The following is a 27,703-nucleotide window of genomic DNA, read 5'->3' on the forward strand; positions in this document are numbered from 1 at the left end:
TGGTAAAAACGTCAAATGAATGTGTGTTAAACAGCATATGCCTAATATTCGTTTCTGTCTAACTATTTTGTCCCAGGCTAAAAAAGAAACATTTAAATACACATTCCCACCTAGCTCTTCCCCTCCACTGTTAGCTAGAGTAAACGTTAACTAATGACAAACCTGGGCAGAACCTGAACATAGGGCTGGACAATGTGGTGCAAAACTATATCTCAATATTCTTCTAGCTGATTGCTTTACAAAATATATAATTATCTTTAAAATTCATACAAAGTTAAAATATACAACCACGCCAAAACAAAGTACTAGACATTCATTGTTGGGTTGCCATGTTTTAATTGGAGTAGGAGTTTGTCATTCATTAAAAAAATGAAAGACAAACTCCTACTCAGTCTAAATTGTAAAAAACTATTGGCAAAATAGCCAGTTGTAAAAGTTTCCAAACTCTTAAAAGCTCTTTCATAGTGATAGCATTGCCATTATTTCCGAGTTATCAAAAAGCATGGAAACTCCAAACTTCAGAGCTGCAATTCCCATCACTATAGGAACTGGAAAATAATTTGACGGTTCCACTCATGTTCCTGTAGCTGTCAATGCACAATAAAGTAACCAATATTGGATACTTAGAAGTTATATTTTGTTGCCATGGTATTAAACAGGTGCCAGCATTGAGTTCCACTAATAAATTCTCCTTAATTACAAAAACATAATTTAAATAAGATAAACCATTTCAAATAGATCATCTTGTAGTCAGTGAGTGTATTATTTATTTGTGGTTCTTACAAAAAACATTCAATTTGACTGAGCATAAGGAACAGGAATCTATTTTTTCCTCAAATCAGAACTGACAGTATGAATATAAATATTTTCTCAACCTACAGTAAATCTCATTTGGACAGATAAATATCTATGTATATTAAAAATATTTACAAATGCATGTGAGCTCTAGTTTAGTTTGCCAGCATTAGAAGGCGGTTTAACAGAAATTTGCAAGCTTGAGAAAGCATTTCAATATGCCACTCACCTCTTGAAAAGTTCATATGTATTCTTCCTTCATTTAAAGTTAATGTAGGGAACTTCAAGTAAAATCATAGTTAAAAGGTGGAGCACTCAGGTCATCCCACATGTTGCTAGATAAAACTTTTGTTGTATTTTGTAAGTTTTGGCAACTTTATCAATTCTGCTATATAATAGTAGTTTTAGTTTAATACTGTCAGCAGAAGAATGAAGACAAGCTGGTTTTAGCAACAATGACACTTTAATATTACTGAATGCGTTATCATACAATGGAAAGAAAAGTTTAAAAGATTAACAGAAATGTATTATTTACATGAAATATCAGACTAAATACTGTTATTGTAACACTAGGGAAAAAATACTTCCTCACTGGTACAGTACATAGCTTGTATTCAAATACCCAACAGCACTTGAAGGCAGCATTAACATTTCCACAATATGTGGCTTCTGAAGTTGGTCCAGTTCTTATGCAACAGTAATTCACAGTGTAAACATTTAGGCATGTTTAAGGGAACTGAATGCTGACTAATTCCTCCTTGGAGTAAACTAAAGATGTAAAAAAATGACATCCTTCTCATCATAATTATTCGAAGATATCAATTAGCGTCTTTAAACAATGGAAAATAAACATCTTAATGACAATGTGTCACACATTTAACAGTCACCATGTACTGGTTCTTAAGTTTTATTTCTCAAATCAAACAAATTAGATCCTATGCACATTAGTGCTGTGATAAAATATATTTCATTAGAAACTGTTTAAAAATCTAGAAAATAAAAACAGAATCAAATTTCAACAGGAATACTCAGAAATACACAGTAAAGTAAAAAAGGTAGAAGATGGTTTATTAAAACAAACTCTAGCTTTCCACATAGAACTCAGCAATGAAAGCGCTTTTGCAACATAAAAAAAGAATTATATTCCGTGTCGTGCAACATGACGCTGGAGATCCAAGCTGTTCATAAGGTTTCGTCCACAAAACTCACAGGCAAACTGCTTCTGCTCTGTGGCAACAGAGCATGGGTCTTCAGCAGCTCCATCTATAACTATAGACAAAGAAAAAAGAAGAATGGTTTCCAAATATTCAGTAAATGTATAAGATGGCAGATATTGGTGAAAAATGCTCAGTATTTCAATATGATAAAGATGACACCTTCAAATGTGATTATTAGGCATATAAAACTCTTAAAATACTCATTATACCAAGAACAAGCCAAAAAAAAGAACAAGATGAAAGCTTTCATTTTTTTCATTCATACTGTTCAGTACAGTATGAATGAATGTCATCTTTTTTTTTTAAATCTAGATAAAATCTAGATATGATACAGGTAGAAGTCAATCCTATCTGAGTTAAATAGTTTCAGTATTAATTTGCAGTCAATTAATTGGAGAATAACTCAACCAGGTGAAGTTGTATCATATGAGGCACATTCAAAAATCATTTTACCGAACACTGGTGTCTATGAGGAACAAGAAGGCAGTCATGGGACGGTGGCCTGGATATTGGTCACAAAAATTAAATTGTAATGAAATAGCCATTTCCTTTTGAGTTAGTGCTGAGGTTGAAAAGATTTTTAAGGCATCTCTTTACAAAAAGAATCCAAGCTTTTCTAAGAAAGAACTCATTGTCCATGAGATTTATTTCCAGCCCAATACTGACAAGAAAACAGGTCTTACCTTTAGGCATATTGTGTTTTTCAGACTCCTTTATCCCATCACCTTTGTCATGTTCAGCCAGGCGCCCATCTGTGTCATCTCCACAGATCATCTCATTCTCTATGTCCTGCTCCTGCTTCAGATGATAAGTGTGATCTCCCTCCCTCCAGCGGTCTAGAGGGCCCATTCCCTCTTTGAAATATTCGTTCTCAAGTACAGGCATTTCTCCATAAGGGTCTCTGGACTCCTCCGCGCTGCTCTGTTTATGCACTTGTTCTTCATAGCAGTGAGCCAGTGATACACCTGAGCTCTTCTTGTGGCTTATTTTGTGCTGTGCATTACTGGGATGTAGAGGAGTTATTTGAAATGCAAAACTCTCTTTGGCCCCAGTGTTATTTTCAGACCTATGACTGTTGTTTGCCTCTGTATTAGCTTGATTGTTTTGGTTGGTAGTCAAGTTGGTGCTGCAGTCTTCATCCAAGATCTCCTTGGTATCCTTAATTTCTCCATGAAGTATTTCTTTTTCTTCTCTCTCCTCAGTGATGCCAACATTTTCCTGAAGTGTCTTCATATGTGGCTTGTCCTCATCTTGTTCTTGTGTGATCGTTGTGCCGCTGTCCTCACTTTCTTTAAGTATGGTTTGGGCTACTTTTGCAGTTGTCTGCCTTTCTCTTTCTTGGCTACCGTAGTCCTCAAATTCCATACTTTCACCCAAATTTTGGTCTATTATATTTTCAACACCCTGTCCTTTTGCAATGCCTGGCAAACATACAGTTCCTTCCTCCTCATCTTGGTCCTGCTCATGCTTCTCTGGGACAGAATTTTTATCATTCACACACCAAGAGTCTAAATGACTCCCATGTCCTTCTTCATTCCTGTTTGAGTCTTCCATGTCTTTTAGCTGATATATGTCCTCAATCTTAAGGGTAATTTGCTCCATAACATTTTCTTCAGGATTTTTAACTTGTGTCTCTTGTAGCACTTCATTCCAGTCTGCGACCATCTCCTCTGTTTTAACTATATCCTGGTCAAAGTTGTGGTGATCTGAATCTGACAAAGGCTCCTCTCCATCCTCTGGCATCCTACCGAGCCTAGCCTCTAGCTGATCCAGGCTGACATGACCGACAAGCTCATGATTTCTCAGGACCTGCAGAAAAAGAAAAGGAAGATGAATTTAAAAAAACTACAAGAATCAATTTAGTTTTTACAGCTGGAAACTCTACTAGTCTGTCTTCACAGTGTTAGGAACTATTTAGAGAAAAGGAGCAACAGTCATTATGAACCCTTTTCTACTGTACAAGCATCAGAATCAGTTTGAAGATTGAAGAAACTGCTAGGTGGTGATATTACCCTTGCTAACAAGTTAGCTGTAACTGTATCCAAATCCTTGTCAAAAGGACAACTGCACTTGATTGAGGTTCTTGAAGATGTTTCACCTGTCCTCCAAAAGCCTTCTTCAGTTCTGTAAGTTGGAATTTATCACCTCTGTTGAACATCCACAAGTTAATGAACTTGGTGGTTACCTGGGAGTTAACTTTGGCCCCAGTCACATTAGAACTGAAGAAGCCCTTTGAGAGAGAGGCGAAATGTCTTCAAAAACCTCAATCAAGTCCAGTTGCGCTTTTGATGAAGAACTGCATAACCATAACCTGGATGAATGAGAAGCTACACAAACATTTTGCAACTTTAGTACATTATATTTTTCCTGCAAATGGTGCAAATGCCCACTATCCCTCATGTTCATGACGACATCCATTTAAGCTCATTTGAGCTGCTTGACTCTGAGGTCAAAGCAACTGTAAGTGCAGACACTGTCAGCATACAAGCATAAACCGATCACCAACTGCATTATCTATGTATGTTGGTCCAACTTCAAGGTATACAACTTAAGCCTGGCACTATTACAAGATAACTGTACTGACTTTGGGTCAGATTCTCCCCTTTTGGTCAATGTCAGCAACCCAATTGCCAGATAGTTCTAAAGTTCGCCTTGATGGATTTTCCTGAGGTGTGCTAAGAGTGATCTTTCCTTCTCCAACCTGCTTGGAAGATGATTGGAGCCACTCCAACTTGAGATCAAGTGTATTAAATATGTTCAATATTTACAATTGGAAATCCTGTTGTATGAAGTGGAGCCAAGCAGGCATGAGCAGGATTGTTACGTGGAACAGAAAAATGGCCAACCAGGAAGCAAGCTGATGCAGGAAGGGTCACAACAAACACAGCCATAGCAACAATAGTAAGCGTGGAGCATAAAGTTTGATAGACATCAGAAATAGAGGAGAAAATTGATGATATGTGGCAACAATGCGGGTGTTTATACATGTCCTGTAAAACAAATGGCATCAAACTGACAAAGAGCTATTGGACCGCTACCACAATGGATGTAGCAGATTGCAAACAGGCTAACAAAGGTGGCCAAAATAGCTTGTTTACTCTCAAGTCCCATTTGACTGTGAGACGTCTCATCTTGAGAGTGGAGACTCCGGCTGGTGATGAATGCACTGTAAGAACAAAACGGTTATATCTTTCCCTATGTGTCATCATGTGTGGGGTGTCTCACATTTTCAAAATAGGTGAATTGTTTTCTTTTAGTGTGTGCCAGGCTTTAATATGATCTGAGCCAAACTAACATGTGTACATAGAAAGTCCCTTTAAGTTGGGATAGCATGAAAAAACTTTAATACCATATAAACACACTGACTGTCATTCCTGCACTACCTCTGAACATCTGAATAATCTTTATTTTCTGATGTGTCTTTCTACATTAGAAATAAGAAACAAAGTATCTGTGTATAGTTCGCTTTACTTTTCCAGTTCTGTGAAAGTGAATAACTTGTCTTTTTCTCAGACATAAAGGGATTCCTGTGTAGCATCAAGGGTTCCGCAACAAATCCTCACCTGATGCTTATCACTCAGGTGTGCCTCCAAGTCACTCAGCCGAGTGCAGTCGAAGAAGCACAGTCGACACTTGTAGGGTTTGATGTCATGGTGCTTGACCATGTGCAAATTCAGATTTTCAGCACTGCCACACGTGAAAGTGCAGTTGTGACAGCGGAAGACGATGCCTTGAAGGTAACGTGACAGCTTCGGCCGACGCACCTCAATTGGCACCAAGCGTTCCTCTGAGAAACAGACAGACAAAGTAAGTGATATACCATGACAGATAAGATTAAAAAGTGTTTTAAGTGTTACTCCTGCTGAACTTTAAACATACCACGATGCAGGACGATGTGATCGATCATGTTGTTCTTGTTTTTGGTCTGGTAAAGGCAGAAAGGGCAGCTGAGGTCTTTTTGATGAGTAGGTTCTGACTGGAAAGCCGAGTGGCCCCTCTCCATGTGCATTTCCAGGTTTTTTCTAACAGAAGTGGAAGTGACAGAGTCTGATTAACATCACAAACATCCCACTTAGGGTTTGGAGCTAAAGACAGTTAACTCAATTAGTAAACACTGCCCTGACATAATCATGACAGCAAATCTTCAGTTGTTTTCACTGATGGAAACAGAGTTTAGACTGCACTGTTGGCACCTGAGAAAATGAGAAATAAGGGCCGGACTCCCTCAATGCATCTCTGACTATTTCTACATGAAGTATTGCCAACATTTTCTAGCTTTTAATTAAAATTTTAACACAAGGATTAAAAAAATACAGAACTACTTTTTAAATGTGATGATTTATCAGTATAAGGTGTAGTTGGATTATGATGGGTATGTTAAAAGTGGTGATGCCGTGGCAATGTGGAACAGTAGGAAGTTCTCAGCACATATGAGCACAACTGAGATTAGGGGTCTGTTCACTGGGTGCTTATCCTTTCACCAAGGCTCAAGGATCTTGTGTTTACTTCAGAAATACAAAACTACTATACCATATTTACTCCTTACTTTATTATTAAGCTTTATTCCCTGACTTTTAAGTGCAAAACCTATGTCCTCGATTGAGTGCTTTAGATTTCGTTATAAAAAATATAATGTTCAGTGAATGAGACACACTTCATGTCTGTGATGATGCACAATAATGAGGATTAGTGCTTGAATCTGCTTTTACTTTAGACATTTCTAGTATTTCTTTTTTGAGCAATTTAGCATATTTAAACATTTAATTCAGCAAATTATGATCTGTTTTTCAGCCAAAATGTAAGTTTGACAAATAGTTCTTCACTCTCAACTGATTCCCTAACAGATACAACTAAACATCTAAGTTTGTTTTATGTTGAGGAGATCCATCCCTCTATGATATAAATTCATTTGTACAAGTAAAGATATAAAACAAATTTCACTTAACTAATATTACACGATAAGTAGAGGACACTGAAAACATAAATGACAAATGTAATCAATGTATCAAATTATGTTCCATCCGCCAAAGTTAGTGATGTCTTTATCATCCAACTACATTTTCAACTTTTAGTATGCAGAAACATACAGAGAGTTGTTATTACCTTGAATAGGTTAAGAATTCACAGTCCTTGCACTTGAAAAGCTTCTTTCCGTGGCGATTTACGTAGTGCCGTCGTATACTGCTAATGTGTTCTGTGTTAAAGTTGCAGAGCTCACAGTGAAGCAGACTGCTGTCGGGTAACCTGGTTTCGTTCATGGTTGCTTCTGACGAAACGCTAGACTGTGCCAAGAAGTTATACTGATTCAACTGTCGCTGCACATCTGGGGGCTCTGAGTATATCGATCCTGTTGGAGTGAAACATGAAGAGTGTTTTAAATAGGAATTTTGAGTGTTACAGGCAGAATGGTTTTCTAAAACTAACAACAGGCTTGACTTTCTTTTATTTGTTTCAGGTTTTTCATCAAGCTTAGGAATATCGCTGGATTCCTCTGATGGATGTGGCTCTGTGCCGCTCTGAGTGTCATCTTCGTCTTGATCTTCATCTTCAATAGGATCGTCAAGGACATCTGGACATTTGGCACATACAAACGAGAGGAAGGATGGATAAGAACTTAAAATATTATTAACAAGTTCTGTGTGGTGTACTTTGCACATTTAAGATTATAGATGGTATGAATGATGCTCTATCCAGTAAATTTTAATATCTGTGTGCATAATTTAGAGTGTCAGGGTACCCCCTCTCCTAAACACCACTTTTATCCAAGTGGTATCCAGACTTAGGCTAGGTATAATAACAAAACAGATAAAGCATTCTGTGTTTGCTGAAACTGTCTCAGAAAGTTTTTGATTTAGTGTGGCCACTCTACTCCATCCACACCTAGTGGTCAGAATCACAGCTGATCAAGGACTTTTTGACCGATCACTGCCACAAAAAGATCTGCATAACACCACTTTTGTTAAAGATCAGTTCTCACACAAGTTTATAAAGCACAGTCTTTTGTAGATCCTGTGTTTTAGTGGATTTACCCCTCACCTCATGTGCATGCACCTTTGCACAGTTTAAATGTTAACTCCTATCTACCTCAGGCAAATCAGCCACACCATAACACCTCTCTTCTTTTATTATGTTTATTCGGCATGTACTCCTTGCAACTGTACAATTCTTACATAGGGATTAGCACTCAGTGAAAAGTTCCTAACCCATTTTTATTTGCCTCCATAGGTCAACCTTGCAGATTGATGGGTGGCAAAAAGCCAGCATTTTGCCTGGGTTGTCAAGTGGGAACCCTGCTTTGCTGGTGCTTTGTTCAATTAATCCCATGACATCTCTTGGTGGATGGAGTTTTCTGATTCTTGGGGGGGTTGTGGACAGGACAGGGGCACATATTTTTGTTAGAAAAGTCTGAAAAAGTGTATTTTGCATAATCAGGGTCTCCGCAGGTTTCAACAAGTCAAATTTAAGACTTTTTAAGACCATAATAAATACAATTTAAGACCCATTTTACATCCATACTGGCAAAAAAGTAAAAAAGACATGAAGGGAAATCGGAGGCCCAGAATTACTTGCAAAGTTGATGTAGGGCCCTATGAAATCTGTTTTATTTTTTGCCAAATTTCATTTCTTCCATTTTAATGCTTTTAGGAATTCCATTTTTTAGCCTTTCCACTAATTTCACCAGAAAAAAAGAGTGTCTTGTTTATGTAAATGAATCAAATGTTCACTTATTAAATAGAAATAACCTTAAATTTATTGAATGAGGGCCACAGTTGGCCCAGGAGCCATTGTTTGGATAACCCTGATATAAAATAATTACAACCAGTGTAACAGTCACATATTTCCAACATTTCAAGACACATTCACTTCTATAATCACATCCTAACTGATGTTTATAATGTAAATGAAGAAATCCTTCTGTTCTCTCAAACACAGTGATAGTAATTTAATAAGAAGGTCACGTTAAAGTTAAATGGTTAATAGTGAACCTGCTACCTAAACTTGTATTTACTCTCACAGTCTGTAACAGTCCATGCAGTTTGATGCTGCATTGTTTTACTCCTGACTGTAACGGTTCTCTCCTCATCTCTCTCCATCCTCGCTGTCTGTCCGTCTGCCTCATATCAGACCACTACGTTAATACAGACACGTGTTGGCTCGTTAAGCAACCAAAGGGAACTACAGTATCTACAGGATGAACTATTAAGATAACTGTTACTCAAATTTAACATCATTCAGACTGTGAGACTTCATAAAATCTCGAGTTTGTCCGACTTGATTTTGAGCCTCAGATGGGTGTGCGGTGCGCCTAGCGTGAGGTGAGGCACACGGTACAGCCCCGTATGGGGCTATGTGATGTTTGCTGGTGTTTTGTGCAGCCACTTTGACACGCTGTTATTTTTAAAGAGGGGGTGGGTTGAGTTAGGGACAAGCTGTGCCCCGCTTTAGTGTTCCCCGGGGACATATTCCTCAGATATACGTTCCTCTTTCTAAAAAAACACAGCATTTCAGTCAAATTCATTCAATTTCTGCGTTAAATTGTAAATTCAATTTTTATAGGCCAATTCCGTGATTCCGTTATAATGATACATTAATAATACATTTTTAAGACCTTTAAAAATCGTATTTAAGACATTTTATGTGATTTTAAGGGAATTTTTGACATTTTAAGGCCTTAAATTCAAATTATATGATTTTAGACTTTTTAAGACTTTTTAAGACCCCGCGGATACCCTGATATGTGACCTTTAATGCAGTTCTGAAGCAAAAAGGGGTACCAACCCAGTGTTAGCAAGGTGTACATAATAAAGTGGCCAGTGAGTGTATGAACTCAACCCTGACAATGTGGAGACAGGTGGAGAAAATATCAAAAACACATCTCACTAGAATGCAGACAGATCAAATAGATTCAAGGTAAACTACAAATTTGCTGACAGTAACATTTTTTATCCCTGACTGAACATATCAGCAGCATGATATCACTTCAATTTGATTCTATGCTAGGTAAGGAAGAATATATAAATCACTCACCTTCATGATTTTTCATAAAATGCCGTCTCCACAAGCCCATTACATTGGTTCGATAAGAACAGAAACTGCACACGAATGGCTTTGTGGTCCCAGATTTATAGATGATGTATTTGTTAATTCTGTAGAAACAATGACATCAAAGTGCATCCAATCAGAAAAAAAAAGCAGATATACACTAGGATTACAGGACAAAAAGTTAATTTCAAGTTATTTTTTTCAACCATAATCGGAAAGAGAGTACAAATGATGCTGGAATAATAATTGTCATATTTATCAGCTTTGAAAACCTATTTGAATATTTTCAAAGGAAGCCAATTACAACTATGATCATGATTCCCATATTTCATATGAACATATTTGAATAGCTTGTGTTTGAAGGTCAGTTTTACACCATAATGAACCCATTACTAACTGCCTAAGGACTTTTGAATTAATCTTTAAAAAAATATAATTTCTTCTTACTTGTGCTTTGGGATTGACTCTGGCAGTGTGTGTTTCTTGATGGCTGCAAAGGCTTCATGGCTGCGCTCATGTGAACGCAAACCTTTCAATGACATGAATGTTCGCCCACACCGTTTGCAGGCAGGTAGGTCTTCTTTTGAATCCTCCTCTGGTTGATCTGTGTCTGCTGGTTTTGTAGGGGATGACAAAGGGCTTTTTGGTAAAATCAAGGTCTCCACTGGTGCCCCCGTCCACACTTCCAGTTCTTCCAATGTTTCTAACACAGGCAGTTCACTCTGCTTTAAGAACAGAAACACAACAAATTAAAACTCGTAAGTAAAGCCAAGACATACAAATGTTAATGAACACGTTGGTAGAGAACTTACTTCCATTAATTTGTCCTCTGGTGTTGTGGTTATGACATCTGATGTGTCTGTCTTTGCTTCATTTGCTTTCATATTCTCGCTCTCTCTGTGGCGGTCCAGGTGATAACACATCTTCTTTATTCCATTCAGTTGCTTTTTGCAGTGAATGCATTTATAAAGCCCTGTGCTCCTATGTGATGCTCTGGATAGCACAATAAAGTCCAGAATACGATCTGAATTATGAACTGTTCTAAAGTGGTCAATAAGCAGCTCAGGTGAGTCCAACTTTATGTTTGGACATATCTTGCATTCAACAGCTGTACTTTCCACAGCCTGAGCATCCAGCTGGTCAGCATCTGACTTAGGCCTACGCTTGTTGTACTTCTCCAGCAGCTTGTGTGTTGTCAGTACGTCTATTTTGTGGAATTTTCTGTAGTGGCTTTGCAGGTATCTTCGGAAGCCACCTTTATAGGAACAAATGTGGCAAGGGTATGACATCTCTTTGTTCTGCTCTGATGCCGTGTTTGACTGAACAGGCTCAGGAGTGTCCAGTTCTTGAGCGCTGTCAGGCTCTGTAATGCTGGCAACTGATGCGTCTTTTTTTAAAGAGAATGCCTCCAATATTGACTGCTCAAAGCCGTAATCCTGTTGTTTCTTTGGGGTTTTGATTTTGAGTACAAGTCTAGGAGTTGTTGCCTCAGTCTTACTGTGGTCCCTCTTGCAGTGGGTTTTCAGTTTCTTCATTGAACAATGAATTTGTGGACATTTCTTGCACTTGTAACCTCTTTTGTTAGAGCTTCCCTTTGAAAAACCAACCATGTTGGTTACCAGAATTTCCTCCATCTTAAGATTGTCTGCCCTGGCAGTGAATTTTGGATGGCTCATTTGGCAGTGAGTGAGAACCCCATGGTAGCTAGAATTCACATAGGTGCACTTTGGACACTTAAAGACCATTACTTTGTTTTCCGCTGTTTCTGTGCTACTTGTATCCAAATTGTTTTTATGTTGCTGGGCTGAAACGCAGTGTGGAGATGTTGGCCTGGGACTCTTTTCAACCTGCTTGGTCAGTGGTACAAAATATTTATCGAAGGTTTCTTTTCCATGTTTTTGGGCATAATGAGTTCCAAGGAGTTTTTTCCTGAAATAGGCATTGGAGCACAAAGCACACTTGTATGGAGGATCACCAGCTGTTGGTGCAGATGCATTATTGTGCTGAAGAAGAATGTGTCGTCCAAGCCCAACCTGCGTGCTGCCCTTGTAAGAACAATGAGGGCACTTTATCATAGCACGTTGTTTCTTCTTAAAAAGTGAGGCTTTGGATATGAATCCTTGATTGCTACGGATCTTGGCCTGAGTTTGTTTCATGACAGCTGATGGTTTAAGGGGCAGTTTGAGCTTTGTTGGCACTGTGTTCACTGCAGTTCCATGATGGTTCTTCTTGCGATGCCTGATCAGTTTCTCCAGTGTGGCACAGATTTGTGGGCAGGTTTTGCACATGTACCCACTTAGTCTCAAGCGCTGACCTTTTCTTTTCAAACAGTCCTTCAAGTTCTTTAAATTCTCTCCATCCACATGAAGACTATTTGCCCTGGATACAGAACCAGGGTGCCTCATCTGGCAGTGGGTGAGAACTCCATGATAGTTGGTGTTCACATACGTACAGTATGGACACTTAAAAACATGGATACGTGATTGGTTGTTCATTTGCCCTTCTTTCAGCTCAACATTTTCTGTTGCAGCTTCTTTGTGTTTGAGTGCAAGATGAGAATCGAGACGGCGCTGGGTGTGATACTTTGCAGAGCAGTAATGGCACTTGAACTTTTTGGACGATTTTTTGACTTTATCAGATGATCCAGGTGAGTTTTCAAACTCAAGAGACATTTGGATGTTGTCAGTTGTAACAGGTTTGTCACTGTGGTCATCTAACTGCCTGTTTGCACCAGTCTTCCTGATCTCGATGACATCCAGGACAGAGCCATCCTCTTTCACTGACCAAGGATGGACAGCCCGATAATGGTGAGTGATGTTTGACATGGAGTCACTTTTAAATGAACATGCTTTGCAGGAATATGCCTTGGTTTCGTTTTGTCCAGATCTCAGAGATGGTGAAATACCATCTGTGGTAACTACATCATTTAAACTCTCCGTTTGCTTGATTTGCCTTTTCTTCTTTGTAGATTTTGTTGGTTTGGGGCCGACATGTAAGCGAGTCATCACATACTCCAGGCTAGGTTGTTTTGGATGTTTTTCTCTGTAATGTTGAAAGACTTCTTCGGCTGTTTGGTGAGAAAACACACACATTTCACAGTGATAACCTGCCTGTATAATTCCTTGTTTATAACACATCCTCAAAACTTCTGGGACTGTGCGATTTAACTTGTGGACTTGCTTCATGTGCCTCCTCAACAGATAAAAATGTTGAGTTTTGTACGGGCATACATGGCACTTAAGGGTCCTCTCTGTTTGTGAGGCTGTTCCTGATGAGGACTCTGAAACTTTGTTGAGCACCTTTTGTTTGGCCTTTTTGTCTCCCTTTTCACAAAGGGATTCACACTCGACCTCATGGTCTGCAGGCATTTCTTGTGGCAATCTCTTTAACTTTTCATGAATCAGAGAAGAATACCGGCGGATACGATCTTCCCCCACCTTAAATCGAGGATGTCTAGTGAAATAATGTCGCAGTACCTCTTTAAAATTGCAGTTTCTGTAATTGCATAAATGGCAGAAAAACACATTTGTTTCACCTTCATTCAATATAGGAAGAGGTAGATGAACAGCAGTGTCGTTTTTTTGGGATTTTGTTTTGTTAATCTGATCACGAATTGAGGCTGTGTGTTTAATAATACGTTCTCTTTTTGTCTTCATGTTTTTATGAACTCTGGCTTGATGGTTTAGCACTCCTTTTAAGGTTGGATTCCCCAAGTTGCACCTCTCACAGTAGAACAAGTTTTCTGGACAGTCATAAGCATTGTGCTCCACCACCGACTCCCCCGCTGATTTCTCCTCCATGTTCTGATGTTCTGATCCACTGCAAACTTCAACCCGTTCACAGGGTTTGGTTTCAGAGGGAACTGAACTTGGGCTCACTTGAATTTTCTTCCTTTTCTCCACTTCATCACTATATGACGCAATCTTTAAAACATCTGTTTGTTCATGTCCAGAATGTTTTGTGTTATAATGTCCAACAACGCTGTTAATGTTGGTACTTGAATAGCTGCAATGCTGGCAGTAAAACTGTTCATTTGGTGAACTGCTGATTGGTAACCGGTCTGGTTCAATCGACATTTCTCTTGACTGTGTGGCAGGTGATTTTGTTCCTTTACTTCCCTCCTCTGCAGATTCCACTTTCCTGCTTTTAGGAGACTCCGAATGCATTTTGGAGGCTTCCAGGGAGCGTAAAGGTTTTTTCAAACACAGTTTTATCCTTTTCAATGAAAGCTTATTTTTGTTTCGCGGTGTCTTGGAATCTGTGCTGCTCTTGGTGGATGTTGATTTTTCCACCACAGAGTTTAGAGGCTTATCTAGTGTCTTCTGGGATTTTGTATCTGACGAGACACAAGCAGACTGTTTGATTTTGTCTATTGTGACAGTTTCGCCTGGGTGGTTTCTTTGGTAGTGGACATGCATGACAACAGCTGACTTGTGACTAAACTCACAGATGTTACAATGATACAAGGCCAAGTCCGTTCCTGTGGAGGCGGGATGTTGAGGTGATGGTGTCTTTCTGACTTCCTTACATGTTTCATGGAAACTTTCTGAAGACATCTCTTCTGCTTTTTCAGGACTCAACACTTTTTCACATCCACTAGATTTGGATTTTTTCTCCTCTTGGCATCTCCTTGCTGAAAATTTGCAGTACATCAAAGAATTACCAACCTCATGTGTTGGGTGCTTTTCCTTGTAGTGCTCTTTTAGGGCCTTCAATTCATCAGTTTTAAATGAACAAACAAAGCATTTATAAACCAAATTGTGGTCAAATGATTGCATCGTGAGTACAAGCAAGGCCTCTGGATGATTTTCTGTATAATGTCTTTGGAGTTTGGCCAAATTTGAGAACTCGATTGGACACTCCAGGCAACGGAAAGTAGCACTGTGATCTGTTGGGTCCTGAAGGTAGACAGCATTATATCTTATGTGAGGGTGACTGTTTTGATAGTGGTTGGCCAAAAGTTTAATGCCAACAACTTTGAAGTCACAATGCTTACAGTTGTAAACGGTTGAGGTTTCCACATCCATGTCTTCAAGATTCCTTTCTTCCTCACCGTCACTGAATTCAAATGAAAGGTCTTTACTATTTGAACACTGGTGCTTACTTTCATTTGCTTTCTCTGGAATAATTTTCTTTTCTCTGTCTGATTTTGCTTTCTTCACAGGAGGACCTCCTGATATTTCACTCACTGGCCGCTTTTCACCATTGTTTGGGGCTGTTATTTTCCCCTGAGGCTTTGGTGATTTCAGGCCAGCACCAGGGAAGGGGTCCTTTAGTAGAAAACGGGTAGACTCACTTTTAGAGATATCAATTGTGTGCATTGCGGTGACTTTAAACACACCGCTACTGTTTGGTGTGGAGTTTGATGGAGATTCTTTCAAAAAGAGTGTTTCTTTAGAGCCATCTGGTGACTTTGAAGTATGCTCTAACAGTGCTGGGGGTTTCTGTATCAACTCAGGGGATGGCACCAAGTACTTGGTGATGGTTTGCATTGGCCTCTTATAGGTTTTCAGGTCCTTTGAGGAGTTCAATGTGCATTCAGTTTTTGAGGTAGACTTCACTGGGTGAACAGAGGAACTCTCTTCAGCTCTTTCAGCTTCTTTGTGATTTTTCACAACAAATATAATTTTAGTCTTTGAATTTTCAGAAATTATCTTAGTCCGGAACCCATTCTGATTCTCTGGTGTTCTTTGACACTGCATCTCATGCTCATTTAAAAGATCCAAACTAAAAGCTTTAAAATCACAGTGCTGGCATCCAAAATTATCTCTTGAATTGTTGCTTTTGATGTCGGTATTGGTCTGTTGAGTCCCAAGGTGCTTTAGACCGGCATCTGTGAGAGCAACATCTACATCAAAGCCATGAACCTTGTTGAGGTGTTCAAAAAGGTAAACCTTGGATTTAAAGATGAGAGAACAGCGGCTGCACTGTAAAGACTTCATCTGGAGTTCTTGGGTGACAGCTTGATGGGGTGTCAAGTTGCCTGAGGTGGCAATGTGCACTGTATCTGATGGAATAAATAACATCTATGAGAAAGTGCTGCAAATGTAACGTGATAAGCAAGACTGAAACAATATTTTGCAATTAAAAACTGGACTGATAAATACCTTTTTGCATCTTGCATGTCTTTCCTAAATCAAGTGTCCTGATTAAAGCAGATGTGCCTCACCTAGAAGATTAAAAACACTCATCACTGTTTAAGATACAAAATAGAAGCACCACATATTCGGATACTAGTCTAGTAACTGTTCCGCACAAAAGAACGTTTCCACGTGGGGTTAAAACGGTTACACGTTAACTTCAGAAGATATCCTGACAATTATTAAAGACAAGGCCGTATTACTTTACTAAATAACTCTCCGTGAGGAACGCTCAACAGGAAGACACGAAACGACTACGTCTCTATGCTTGCAAAAGTGGCATTAACTTTTACAAAAACCCAACAGAAACTTAATGTAAGCACATATAATTTCATGAAATACACAGTGCACTCACGGTACATACTCACGCATGCAAATGAAAACTGAATGCGGGTTGGAAAGCAATGTTTTGAGCCCTCGATGTTGATATCGTTAGGAGTCCTTCACGTTTCCGCCATTTTTCCCGCGAGTACGACTCTCTGAGGCTTGTGCTGTTTTAGCTACACTTGCTTCCGTCCAAAGACAACCACCCTTCAAAATAAAGAAGGGTGAATCGCGCTGTGGACAGTAAAATCTCATTGTCAATTCACACACTAAGATAATTTATGAAACACGACAATATTTCGCAGCTTGCCAGACACAAACACTTAGACCTCTTAGTGATCCAAACGTTCATAGCACATTCATAAATTCATATTTCCTCATTAAAACGCGGAACAAAGTATTTCACACCATGATTTTTCATAATCATTTCACTCAACGTTATGACGTAAAATGCACTTGCACTGACATGTTAAAAATGGCTACCACATGATAATCACAACTTTGATGACACGTTTTCTACAAAAAATTTTCTATAATTTTTATTTTTTAAAGTAAAACAGATACGTTTAGCTATTTCAATCTTGGTGCGAATTATGTAAAAAACAAAACTCGAGCTCTTGTTGACACAAATTCGACAGGAAGTACTGGGGATTCCCTTCATGTCCTGTTTACGGGTGTAAAGAAACGCTTTTACAACTTTACTGTATTTTTCGGATTTATAAAATGCTTTATAACATTTAAATCCCCTACAAAGTATTTTAGTCACTCTTAAAGTTAAAAATGTGTCCGTTTGGATAATACTCGTTTACTAGCCTGTGATGGATTATCACGGTTCAAGCGGAGAACAGAAATTTCCGTCACAACCTTAACATTTACCATGATAAAGAATATTTAAGTCATTTCGTGCCCTCGTGCTTGTTTTCGAAGTCGCCTGTATGTTGGAAGTGCCTGCTTGAGATTTTTGGTCTTAAGGATGGATAAAAGCATGACGAGGGGTCCGGATATTGTCGTACAATTTATTTTGAAAGAGTATTCGACTGAATGGAAATGAAGAAATCGTCTAGCTTTGCTCGCTTTTGTTTTTTTAGGCAGAGACGGGGGAAAACTGGGAAAACGAAATACGGTGCCATTTGTCGGTTACTTGTTACGAAACTAAAACTAAAAATCAAACTGAAAAAACCCCGTTGGATTTGGATTGTTTAAAATATATTTTGATGATTTACCACAAGGTTGTAAATCAAAAGGAAAACGGACGGTCACATGACCCGGAAGTGAACGGAAAGATTTCAAGTTAAAGCCCGAAGGATATCGTCTTACTGACAGAAAAGAGGTGATAGATACAGGTACATCTCAAAAAATTAGAATATCATGAAAAAGTTCATAAATTTTGGTCACTCTTTTCTGAAAGTGAAACCCATATATTATATGTTACACATAGAGTGAAATATTTCAAGCCTTTGTTTCTTGAAATGTTGATGACTATGGCTTTCAGATAAGTCCACTCTTTCTCCAGACTCTGGGACCTTGAAGAGTGGAGAGGCACAGAATCCATGTTGCTTGTAGTCTGGTGTGAAGTTTCCACAGTCAGTGATGATTTGGGCTGCCATGGCATCTGCTGGTGTTGGTCCACTGTGTTTTCTGAAGTCCACAGTCAACGCAGCCATCTACCAGGACATTTTAGAGCATTTCATGCTTCCTTCTGCTGACAAACTTCATGGAGATGCTGATTTCATTTTCCAACAGGACTTGGCACCTGCCCACGCTGCCAAAGGTACCAAAAGCTGGTTCAATGGCCATGGTGTTACTGTGCTTGATTGGCCAGCAAACTGGCCTGACCTCTTATGTAATATTCTAGTTTTTCGAGATAGTGGATTTTGGATTTTCTTATCTGAAAGCCATAATCATCAATATTTCAAGAAATAAAGGCTTGAAATATTTCACTCTATGTGTAACAAGTTTATATAATATATCGGTTTCACTTTCAGAAAAGAGTGACAAAAAAATGAACTTTTTAATGATATTCTAATTTTTTTTAGATGTACCTGTAGATAGATAGCTAGATAGTGTATCTCAATATATCAGAATATCGTGACAGAGTGACTTTTTAAAATCATTTTTTCGAAAGGGAAATTTCAACATTTCTAGATTCATCACACATAGGTGAAATGTTCCAGGGTTTTGTTTTTTAAAATTTTGATTAAAGTTTACAGCTTAGGAAAAAAAAAAAAAAAAAATACCAGGATAATTTGGAAAGTTCATTTTTCAATGGTTTCCCAAGCCTTTATTTTGTCACTCTGATTCATTACACACAACCACAGTCACACAGAAGACTTCTGACTTGACAGCTGTCTAGCAGACAATGGCTGGGTCTTTGGTTTGAGTCTTTCCTTGAGACTCATGGAGAGACTGGAGGACTCCAAGCGCAGGACTGAAGACCAAAGACCGATGTTTAACAGCCCATGGCACATCTGGATTGCCACGTGAAGGGACGTCAGTTTATGATGATGATGCCAGCTGATCATCAATAAGATGTCAGGAGGCTGGAACAACTGATTGTGTTTACTAAATTTGTATTTATTCCAATCAGATATCCACATTTACTGTTTGGTCTCAGTGTGGGATCACAAACACCTAAACATAAAGAGAAACCTGCAGTCTATTAAAAAATGCACTCTTTCAATGAGCAAATGCTTTATTACACGAAACTACTTCCAGTTTGTCTGAGGACTGATGAATAAGTGACTTGGGATCCATTGAATCACTGGCATGGTGAAAGAGCAGGCTGTTCTCGGAGTGCTGTATCTAAACATTCATAGAAAGTTGACTTGAAGAAAATAGTGAGGTAAGAAAAGGTGCACAAAAGACACAACAACCAGCAGGAACTGCTGCAACCTTTAGGGCAGTGGTTCTCAACATGGTCCGGGCTCAGGACCCACCAGTCTCTCTTATGACAAATTGTGACCCAAGTTTCCAAAAAAAAAATCAACAACCCATATTAAGTTAATTGAATGTGTTGCAGTTTGGAGCATAATTGAAACAAAATACACAATATGAAAAAGAGATGGGACAAAACTGACAAGATTTACCCCCCCTCAATAATTATGTGAATTTTTTTGCCAATTTTCCAAAGATCTTAAGAAATTACTTAATTTTCATGGGAAAAGTAACCTTTCCACTGCAAGAAAATTAGAAAAATTGGTTGAAATATTAATAAAACATTTAAATTGACCCAATTTCACAGTAAAACGGGGTAAAATAAAAAGTGTTAATGCATGCTCACTAGGGACTTCAGGACTTTTTGCCACCATTTTTTTCCCCACACCTAATCGCAACCCGCTGAAAACTGCTCTGCAACCCACTTTAGGGTCCCGACCCACCAGCTGAGAACCACTGCTTAGGAGGATTGTCAAACAGCAGATTCAATGACTTAAGGCAGTGTTTCCCACCATTTCTTCTACAAACCAGAAGCAGGAATCAGTTTCAAGCTTAATACATTTTCGACACAATCTTAAACAACCTGACACCGAAATGGACTATTTTAAATTCCTCGCTTTGGCTGTCATTGGTTCCGCATGAGGACATTCTTTCCTCCGGAGCCATATATCGGTCGTACCACAACAGGGACGTGAACATTGACCTGTAAAAATCAATACCTAGCTCGTCTTAAAAATATATGTGATATGTGCGACTGCACAAAGTGTAAGTTTTTCTCTCATGATCAGACCTCAGATCGTGTTAGCGGAACGCTGAATCAAGTCCGTTGTAACAGTGAACTCATGCTAAAGTCAGTAACAGAGCTTATTTGTGGCTCACCATTATTCGGTTAAATAATAGACAATTTAGGGGTTCTTAGTGGAATGACTTTATCAATACCCCAGCTACTCTATATAACCTCTGTTTAGCGGTATTTATCGCTGCAGTCACGTAAACAGCTCTTTGACTCAGTAACACCTGTCTGTTTGCTGCTGATTCACTCTGGTACAAAAGAAATGATTACAGCAGCAAAGCAGCCCTCCTCTGAACAAGAGCCATTGACAGACCATCGTGTTTTTTGTTTACAGGCTGACTTTCTGAGAAAAAAAGAGATAATGGCAGTCTGACCTGAAACATCACCATGCTGCCTGCCCAGCTGACCAGCCGGTTAACTCTGAACATCCTGAGGAGGATTCAACCTGGAGCATTTTCCCCCTGTCTTCACTCCCTGACAAGCTGCTTCATTCACACGGATGGAGGGAAGACGAGACAGTATCTCCTATCAGATTCTACTCTGTCAGGAAGATTATATCCAAGGCAAAAGGCTGTCTGCCCAACTCATAGACTATATGAGCTCTATGGGAGAAGATCAATCAGTTTATCAGCTGCTACTATTGTGAATTCAGCACCAGCGCCTGTTCAGCCATACCTCCGACTGATGAGGCTGGACAAACCTATTGGTGTGTACATTAATTTTAAATGCAAATAATATATTTCTGTGCAAAACACTAAGGTTGTCAAAAGTTTGAGTACTTCAGTTAATACCTTTTGATACCTATGGTTTTAAAACAAGACTATATTTGTAACCATAATGATCAATAGTATCGACAAGAACTGAAACTTCAAGAAATTTTTAAGTCAGTGGTGACTAGGGCTGGGCAGTTAATTGCAAATTAGATTAACCGCAATATGGCTGCAATTTAAAAACAGCAGAAGTTGCAATATTTCTTTACTTGAAAGGTGTCAAAATACCAGTTTAATTCATCAATGTTTGCAGCAGCAGAGATTTTATGCACAGAGTGGTTTACAAAAATCCTCCTTTTCTTGTTTTTTTAAATATATTTTTATTAATCAAAAAAGTGACAAAATCATGATCCATTCAATAAAGCAATGGGTAAACAGTTTGCAATATGAGCAAAAATAGTTGCAATTTGATATTTTTTAATTGTTCTGCCCTCGTTCATTCTTTTGATACTGATGAAACTTGGCTTTAGTTCACGGAAGTCAATGATTTATTTTACAAATTGAATGAAAGAGAAGTGTGCAAAGTCCTTGGCGATTAGACTCCACCGTGACAATATATATCTGAAGGGGTAGTGAAGCGAATGGCAGGAATAGGATCCCCCCCATGGAGTCTAGACACTGGTGGTGGTGTTGAGAGATGCAGGATCAGATGAGGAGTAGACTTTCATAGAAGCTGCCCAGGAACCCAGAAATGCAGGATAAGATTAGCAAGAGACCTGTAAGGAACTGGAAAAGATGCTGAATAACTGAATGGAGGTGGCTGGGGTGAAGGAGGGTTGCAGCATCTGCAGATGGCTGACCGTGAAAGAGAGAATGACAGATTTAAAATCTGACAGGTGCATGATGATTGGTCAAACAAGGCTGTGGCAGAATCTGTTTAGCTGAGTACTTAGAAGAGTGAGTGCCCATAATCAGCTGATCGTCAGAGCGGGAAGAGAGAAAGAATGGAAAAGGGAAAGCTGTGAATGAGTGGTGACTGAAGAATGAGCAAAAACAGTCTTCCTGCTTGAACTTTTGCAACGTTCCATTGTTAAGGTGGCCTTAATTATTGTTAGATTTATTGGCATGTGCAGCTAAAAGCCAAACCAAAAGGCAAAATTGCTTAAAAACATATTTGTCAGTACCTGCAAGGTTTAAATGAAGTCTTTTGAGAATTTGGATCACTCTTTTAAACCAACAACTGTTGGCAAAAGCCTGAACACAAAGTCTGTACAACATAATACCAAGTGATATTTAAAAAAAAAACAGTGAAGACAATTGTTTTAATTGTTTTAAAAGTTTTATTAACATGTCTTACAGAAGAGACTATTTACTTTTCATTAAACCTCCAGAGGCTTTATACATTGACTTATCACTGTTTGATTTGGCAGCAACTTTCAAATTGCTGAAGAAAAAACATTTTATAAAGGCTCACTGGTGTTAGTGACATTGTCTTAATCTGACTTGTTTTAGTTTAATCTGAGTTATGGTGTGCCTGTGTTTTATAGGGACATGGCTGCTATATCTCCCGTGTACTTGGAGCATCGCTCTGGCTGCTGACCCTGGCTGCCTCCCACATCTAGGAATGCTCACTCTGTTTGGTACAGGCGCTCTGCTGATGAGAGGTGCGGGCTGCACCATCAATGACATGTGGGACAGGGACTTTGACAAAAAGGTATCTGACATCCTTATTATGGCTAATATAAAATCAGTGTTTAATTTAACTAAATAGATACGGTTAATGCTTGATGCTGTTACTTGTCTTCATCACATTCATTCACATAATTATAGTCATTAAGACCCTGTCGTTAACACTCTTAATTTAAGTAGTGTAGCTACCTAATATTTCTGTCCTGACCTCTTGAATGTGATGGTATTTTTGTGCAGGTAGCCCGGACATCTACACGGCCAATTGCCTCTGGGGAGATTTCTCAGTTGCAGGCCTTAGTTTTCCTTGGAGGGCAGCTCACTCTGGCTCTTGGAGTTCTTTTGTGTCTTAACTATTACAGGTACCGTTTCATTAAATTGTTTAATGTTCAGTCAAATAAATGTGGCACTGAAATAATAGGTTTGCAGTGTTTTCAATTTTGTGTCAAAGAGAAAGAAATAAGAAGTACATTTATTCTAATGCTCTTCACAGCATAGCTTTAGGCGCTGCCTCACTGTCTCTTGTCGTCACGTACCCGCTCATGAAGAGAATCACTTACTGGCCACAGTTTGTGTTGGGTATGTACTCTACAGGATTACCCTTTTGTGTGTAATTTCTAAAGTTATTGCATCTTGCCATCAGTAAAGCTATTGTTAATTTGTCCTGTCCTTCTTTTTAGGTCTCACCTTTAACTGGGGGGCACTACTCGGCTGGTCAGCCGTCAAAGGTTACTGTGATTGGTCTGTTTGCCTCCCACTATATTTCTCAGGAGTGATGTGGACTCTCATATATGACACAATCTATGCACATCAGGTGAAAAAGAGGGGTTTCATCAACCTCCATGTATTTGTCTGATATAAATCACTTAATCATTTGACATGAACGATGTTGGGCTGATTTTAGCCCAATATCTCACATTTAGAAAAAAAAATATCCGAATGCATTATTAGAGATCTCATTCTATATAATCTCTTGTTATTAACATTGTTGTTAACATTAGGGGAAGATTAATTAAGACAAGGACAAAAACAGTGGAACTGAAATGGGCTTCTTTACAAAATTAAGTTCACTAAACTTATACATATACGTGTGAACTATTCCTCTAACTTGATCAAATGTAATCAAGTAACTGTATTTTTAGGTTCAGTCACTTGAGATCTCACATTTTAAGAAGTAAAATTAAATCTGGGCTGCCTTACATTTTCTTTAACCTCCAGGATAAAGACGATGATGTAAAGGTAGGAGTCAAATCGACTGCTCTGAGGTTCCAGGAGCAGACGAAACCTTGGCTTAGTGGTTTCACGGTGGCCATGATGTCAGGACTCGTTGTTGCCGGGGTCAACGCTGAGCAGACTCTTCCTTACTATGCTGTTCTGTCTGCAGTGGCTGTCCACCTCATGCATCAGGTAAGGAACAGGATATTGTGGTCATTTATTTCATAATTTAATTTCATACTGAGGTGTCAGATGTTAAGTAAGATGATAAAACTGAGTGAACTGCTATGTGGAAACTAATATAACTTATCTTTTTAAGTAGTAGCAATCTTCTTAGTTGTTTTTATAGGTATCAAACATGTTTTACTCTAAATTTGACTTTTTTTCCCCCCTTTCTTATAGATTTACTCATTGGACATTAACAAACCAGAAGACTGCTGGAAGAAATTTGTCTCAAACAGGAACCTTGGACTGTTGTTGTTTTTAGGAATAGTTGTCGGCAATTTATGGAAAGAACGACAAGAGACTTTGCTACAAAATGACGAAGCATTTAGATAAGTGAGACAATCAGCACAAATGTAATTTTATCATACCGACAGAAGATGACCATCATCAACATTGCACTGTAACTTTTATTGTCAGAAGTTGTACATTTTGGGGCAAAACAAACTGCAAGATAGATAATTTTAACCGCTCAGCAAACATATTACACATTTGTTTTCTCACTCAACATAATCTGCTGTTGTTGAATCTTATCAACATTCAAATGATTTTGAGTACATTTTATGTGGTTCATTAAAATTGTAGTCCACTTTATTAATTGTCTGACAGGTGGAGCTTCAGTGACCAGAAGTTTCAGTTATCTGAAACATTTTAGAAACAAATGATGATCATTTTAGCACTTGGGTGTATTAATATGTCCAACAGGATACAACTCAAAGCTGCATCTCACAGTATCAACCACTAGGGGGCAGAAAGATTCCATCTAAATTTAGAGCTATATACTGGTATTTAAGGTATTTAAGAATACCTTTGTCCACCTGCAGAAAAAATAAGCATGTGAAGTCGAAACCTGCCCCAAATTTAACATATCATCGATAGTTACATCTGAGGCCCAGCTAAATAAAACAGTAACAGTGGAGAAAACATATATATGAAATTAAAATTCCAGTTTCATCTTTTCAAAGGACCAAATGAGACAAAGAATTGATTGGTTCAATTGTATGTTTCCATGCCAATTATGCCCCTTATTCTGAATGCTTCGCCTACCAGACTGTTGACTGATTCTCAGTTCTCAGTTCTCAGTCTCAGTTGTTTCAGACTTTCAGAACATCGCTGCGACTCTGATTGCTCCAAGTCCCCTTCAAAGAGCTAGATCATTAAAAAACACTAGAGCCTTTTTTTATGTTTTGCAGAAATTAGCCAAACAAGAGTACTGAGTGTTGTTCTGATGCACTGGTGATTATTTACTGCATCAGGATGGAGTATGAGGATGCCTATGTACTTTGAATTAAATTATCACATCTTGATACATTATGTGTTTGGTATTTTTTAAGCTTACCACTCTGCTTCATTGCACAAAGGTAATAAATCCTTTAGTGTTTTGATTATCAATGTAATAGTGGTTTTGTCATTTTGTTTAAAAATTCAGACTATAACACTGTTGATGTTTAATCTTCTAGACCACAGGTTCTCAAACTGGTTGAGTCATAGGACCCACCATCAACTCCTGAAGGGGAATTACGACCCAAATGTTGGGGAATTCTTTTGTCAATCAGATGTATTTAATAAAAAATAGTAGTGCTTGGGCCTAAGACAGTACAAAAACAATGAAATTAAACAAAACATGTATGTTTTATAGAGTCTCATAGAAACTATTTGGCACAATTTTTTTCCCAGGCACTCATCTGCAACCCACTGAAAAGGGCTTCACAACCCACCTTTTGGTCCCAACCCACCAGTTGAGAACCAATTTTCTAGACAAGCATAAGAACTCCTGCTTTCATACCTTAAAACATATCTTGGCTTAGCAGCTGAAGCAGACAGGTTCATTCTGGTAATATCTTCTGTTCTATGTTAGCAGAGGTCACAGAGTCTAGACACCTAAACCAACATGCATGAAAAAAGCTGTGATCGTTAAAGTATGGGTGGATAAATAACAAAGGCGGAGGCTGTAGATTCTGATTCTCATTGTAAACAGATACCTGTGGATTTAGATTTATTTTTACAGTGTACAGAGAACTAGTGGGAAATTGGCTGTGCTAATAATAGATTAAAATAAAATTTAAAAAAATCTGTTTACCACTCCTACAATATGAGCTTATTATAAAATTATAAATCCTTTGATTTGTGTCTGTTTATTGGACACAACCAAATATTTTTTTTTTAATGTAAAAAAGATCTCTTAAATAAGTACCTTTGAACCATCATCTTAAATTGAATGAACCACATGATCAATTGAACTGGTGCTTTTTAAATTCAACACACCACTTAAATCCAGACTCAGGAGAAAATCAGTGTTAATCCCACCAAAATGTCAAACATTACACATCTAATAGCAAACAAGCAGAACTGAAAACAACACTTTACAAAACAGCACTGATGTAAACAAAGCAAGTGACAAAGGTCATAGATAAACAGTGACAGCAGCCTGATCTGTGACATTTTGTACCCAAAGAATGAACAACACACTCCTGAAATTTGGCCTAAAATCAGATGTTAAGTAATAGAGCTGATCTGACAAATATAAACACAACAAGAATGATAAAAATGTGAGTGAGCTTTGCTCAGATTGGAAGACAAAAAAACTATCACCAGTCTCAACCTGGCCAGCCAAAGTAAGAGCCTGTTTGTTCATTGGTTAGATACACAAACAGCGTAGAGATGTTCAGTGCCTTATAATTATGTGTATCCATTCCCTGACCTATTCTTTTCAAGAACAGCTTTCTCTGAGTTTCTTGGAATGTTCTTTTATCTTTGTAGTGTAATGATAGCCAGGAATACTGATTAACCAGTGACTGGACCTTCCATTAGAGGCTGCATAGACTAGTTGACTTTACTGCTATATGATGACTCTTTTTGCTTGAAGTCGACTAGTCACTCATCACAAGATAAGGCATTTACAGTGCCTAATGTGTAGCCCTTTTAATTGATTTATCTAAAGTTTTTGACACTGTAGACCACAATTAACTGATAGATGTGCTTCATCACACTAGCATGTCATACCAAACCGCATCATGGTTTGCCAACTGTTTATTTGGCTGTGTGTTCAGATGGCTGGATCGTCTTTTCTGGAGGTCTTAAAGGCTTGCCTCAAGATTCAGTCTTAGGACCTATTTTATTCTGGTATGTTATATACCATATTAACCTTTTGTTGTTTGCGCTCATACCAAAAAATATTTGTGAGCTGCCCGTTCTTAGGAGAATATGGATTATGATTTTCAAAATATATAAATTGTTGGTTATTTTAAACTATAACCTTCTCCTAGAATCATCAATTCATGATTTCATCAATGACTAGTCATTGATGAAATCATGAATTGATGATTCATGATTTCATCAATGACTAGTCAAAGTCGAGTTGACTTTTATCAAAGAAAGTCGACTTTAAACGTTCTCAAGTTGAGCAACCCCTACCTTCCATACACGTCTTTATACTACAATCACTTGAGACACAGTCGCAGCACTCAGGTGATCCCATTTCACTAATGTTGAGACTTCTAGCACCGACTGACTGGACCTCTGTTGAATTAGGTCAGTCAATTTAAAGGGGATGAATATTTATGCAGTGACTTATTTTACCTTCCATAGTTTTATTGAAATGACATTAGTTTGTACAATTCTGTT

The 27,703-nt window shown here is 38.3% G+C and overlaps 2 protein-coding genes across 5 annotated transcripts; one reads left to right on the forward strand and one right to left on the reverse strand.

The window, feature by feature from the left end:
- Positions 1-1,260: 1,260 nt before the first annotated feature.
- LOC121509713 (zinc finger protein 462-like) lies at positions 1,261-16,677 on the reverse strand. Of its 3 annotated transcripts, none has more exons than XM_041787316.1 (11): positions 16,564-16,677; positions 16,163-16,224; positions 10,868-16,062; positions 10,503-10,777; positions 10,041-10,159; positions 7,453-7,581; positions 7,116-7,359; positions 5,892-6,034; positions 5,576-5,799; positions 2,696-3,821; positions 1,261-2,064 (listed from the first exon to the last, which is right to left on the reverse strand). In XM_041787316.1, the coding sequence occupies exons 2-11, from the start codon at positions 16,170-16,172 to the stop codon at positions 1,934-1,936; spliced, it is 7,596 nt and encodes a 2,531-aa protein (XP_041643250.1). In that variant the 5' UTR covers positions 16,173-16,224; positions 16,564-16,677; the 3' UTR covers positions 1,261-1,933. The 3 variants fall into 3 exon arrangements, with proteins under 3 accessions (XP_041643250.1, XP_041643247.1, XP_041643248.1); XM_041787313.1 differs by having other exon boundaries at positions 10,503-10,780; XM_041787314.1 differs by having other exon boundaries at positions 10,503-10,780; positions 16,560-16,653.
- Positions 16,678-20,121: 3,444 nt separating this feature from the next.
- Positions 20,122-25,390, forward strand: coq2 (coenzyme Q2 4-hydroxybenzoate polyprenyltransferase). Of its 2 annotated transcripts, none has more exons than XM_041786733.1 (8): positions 20,122-20,218; positions 20,581-20,952; positions 22,504-22,670; positions 22,883-23,004; positions 23,136-23,221; positions 23,323-23,456; positions 23,861-24,049; positions 24,260-25,390. In XM_041786733.1, the coding sequence occupies exons 2-8, from the start codon at positions 20,634-20,636 to the stop codon at positions 24,413-24,415; spliced, it is 1,173 nt and encodes a 390-aa protein (XP_041642667.1). In that variant the 5' UTR covers positions 20,122-20,218; positions 20,581-20,633; the 3' UTR covers positions 24,416-25,390. The 2 variants fall into 2 exon arrangements, with proteins under 2 accessions (XP_041642667.1, XP_041642665.1); XM_041786731.1 differs by having other exon boundaries at positions 20,128-20,303.
- The last annotated feature ends 2,313 nt before the right edge of the window (positions 25,391-27,703 follow it).

This window comes from Cheilinus undulatus, linkage group 5, assembly GCF_018320785.1.
Source record: "Cheilinus undulatus linkage group 5, ASM1832078v1, whole genome shotgun sequence".
NCBI lineage: Eukaryota > Metazoa > Chordata > Actinopteri > Labriformes > Labridae > Cheilinus > Cheilinus undulatus.

Excerpts from the sequence above, each read along its gene's own strand:
- LOC121509713 (XM_041787313.1), bottom strand. Across the intron at positions 7,582-10,040 it reads TTTTATGAAAAATCATGAAG|ATGTCCTTGACGATCCTATT; the intron begins GTGAGTGATTTA and ends CCAAATGTCCAG. Across the intron at positions 5,800-5,891 it reads TCACATCGTCCTGCATCGTG|AGGAACGCTTGGTGCCAATT; the intron begins GTATGTTTAAAG and ends TCTGTTTCTCAG.
- coq2 (XM_041786733.1), top strand. The coding sequence starts at position 20,634 with ATGCTGCCTGCCCAGCTGACCAGCCGGTTAACTCTGAACATCCTGAGG. Across the intron at positions 20,953-22,503 it reads GAGGCTGGACAAACCTATTG|GGACATGGCTGCTATATCTC; the intron begins GTGTGTACATTA and ends TGTGTTTTATAG. Across the intron at positions 23,222-23,322 it reads CTGGCCACAGTTTGTGTTGG|GTCTCACCTTTAACTGGGGG; the intron begins GTATGTACTCTA and ends CCTTCTTTTTAG.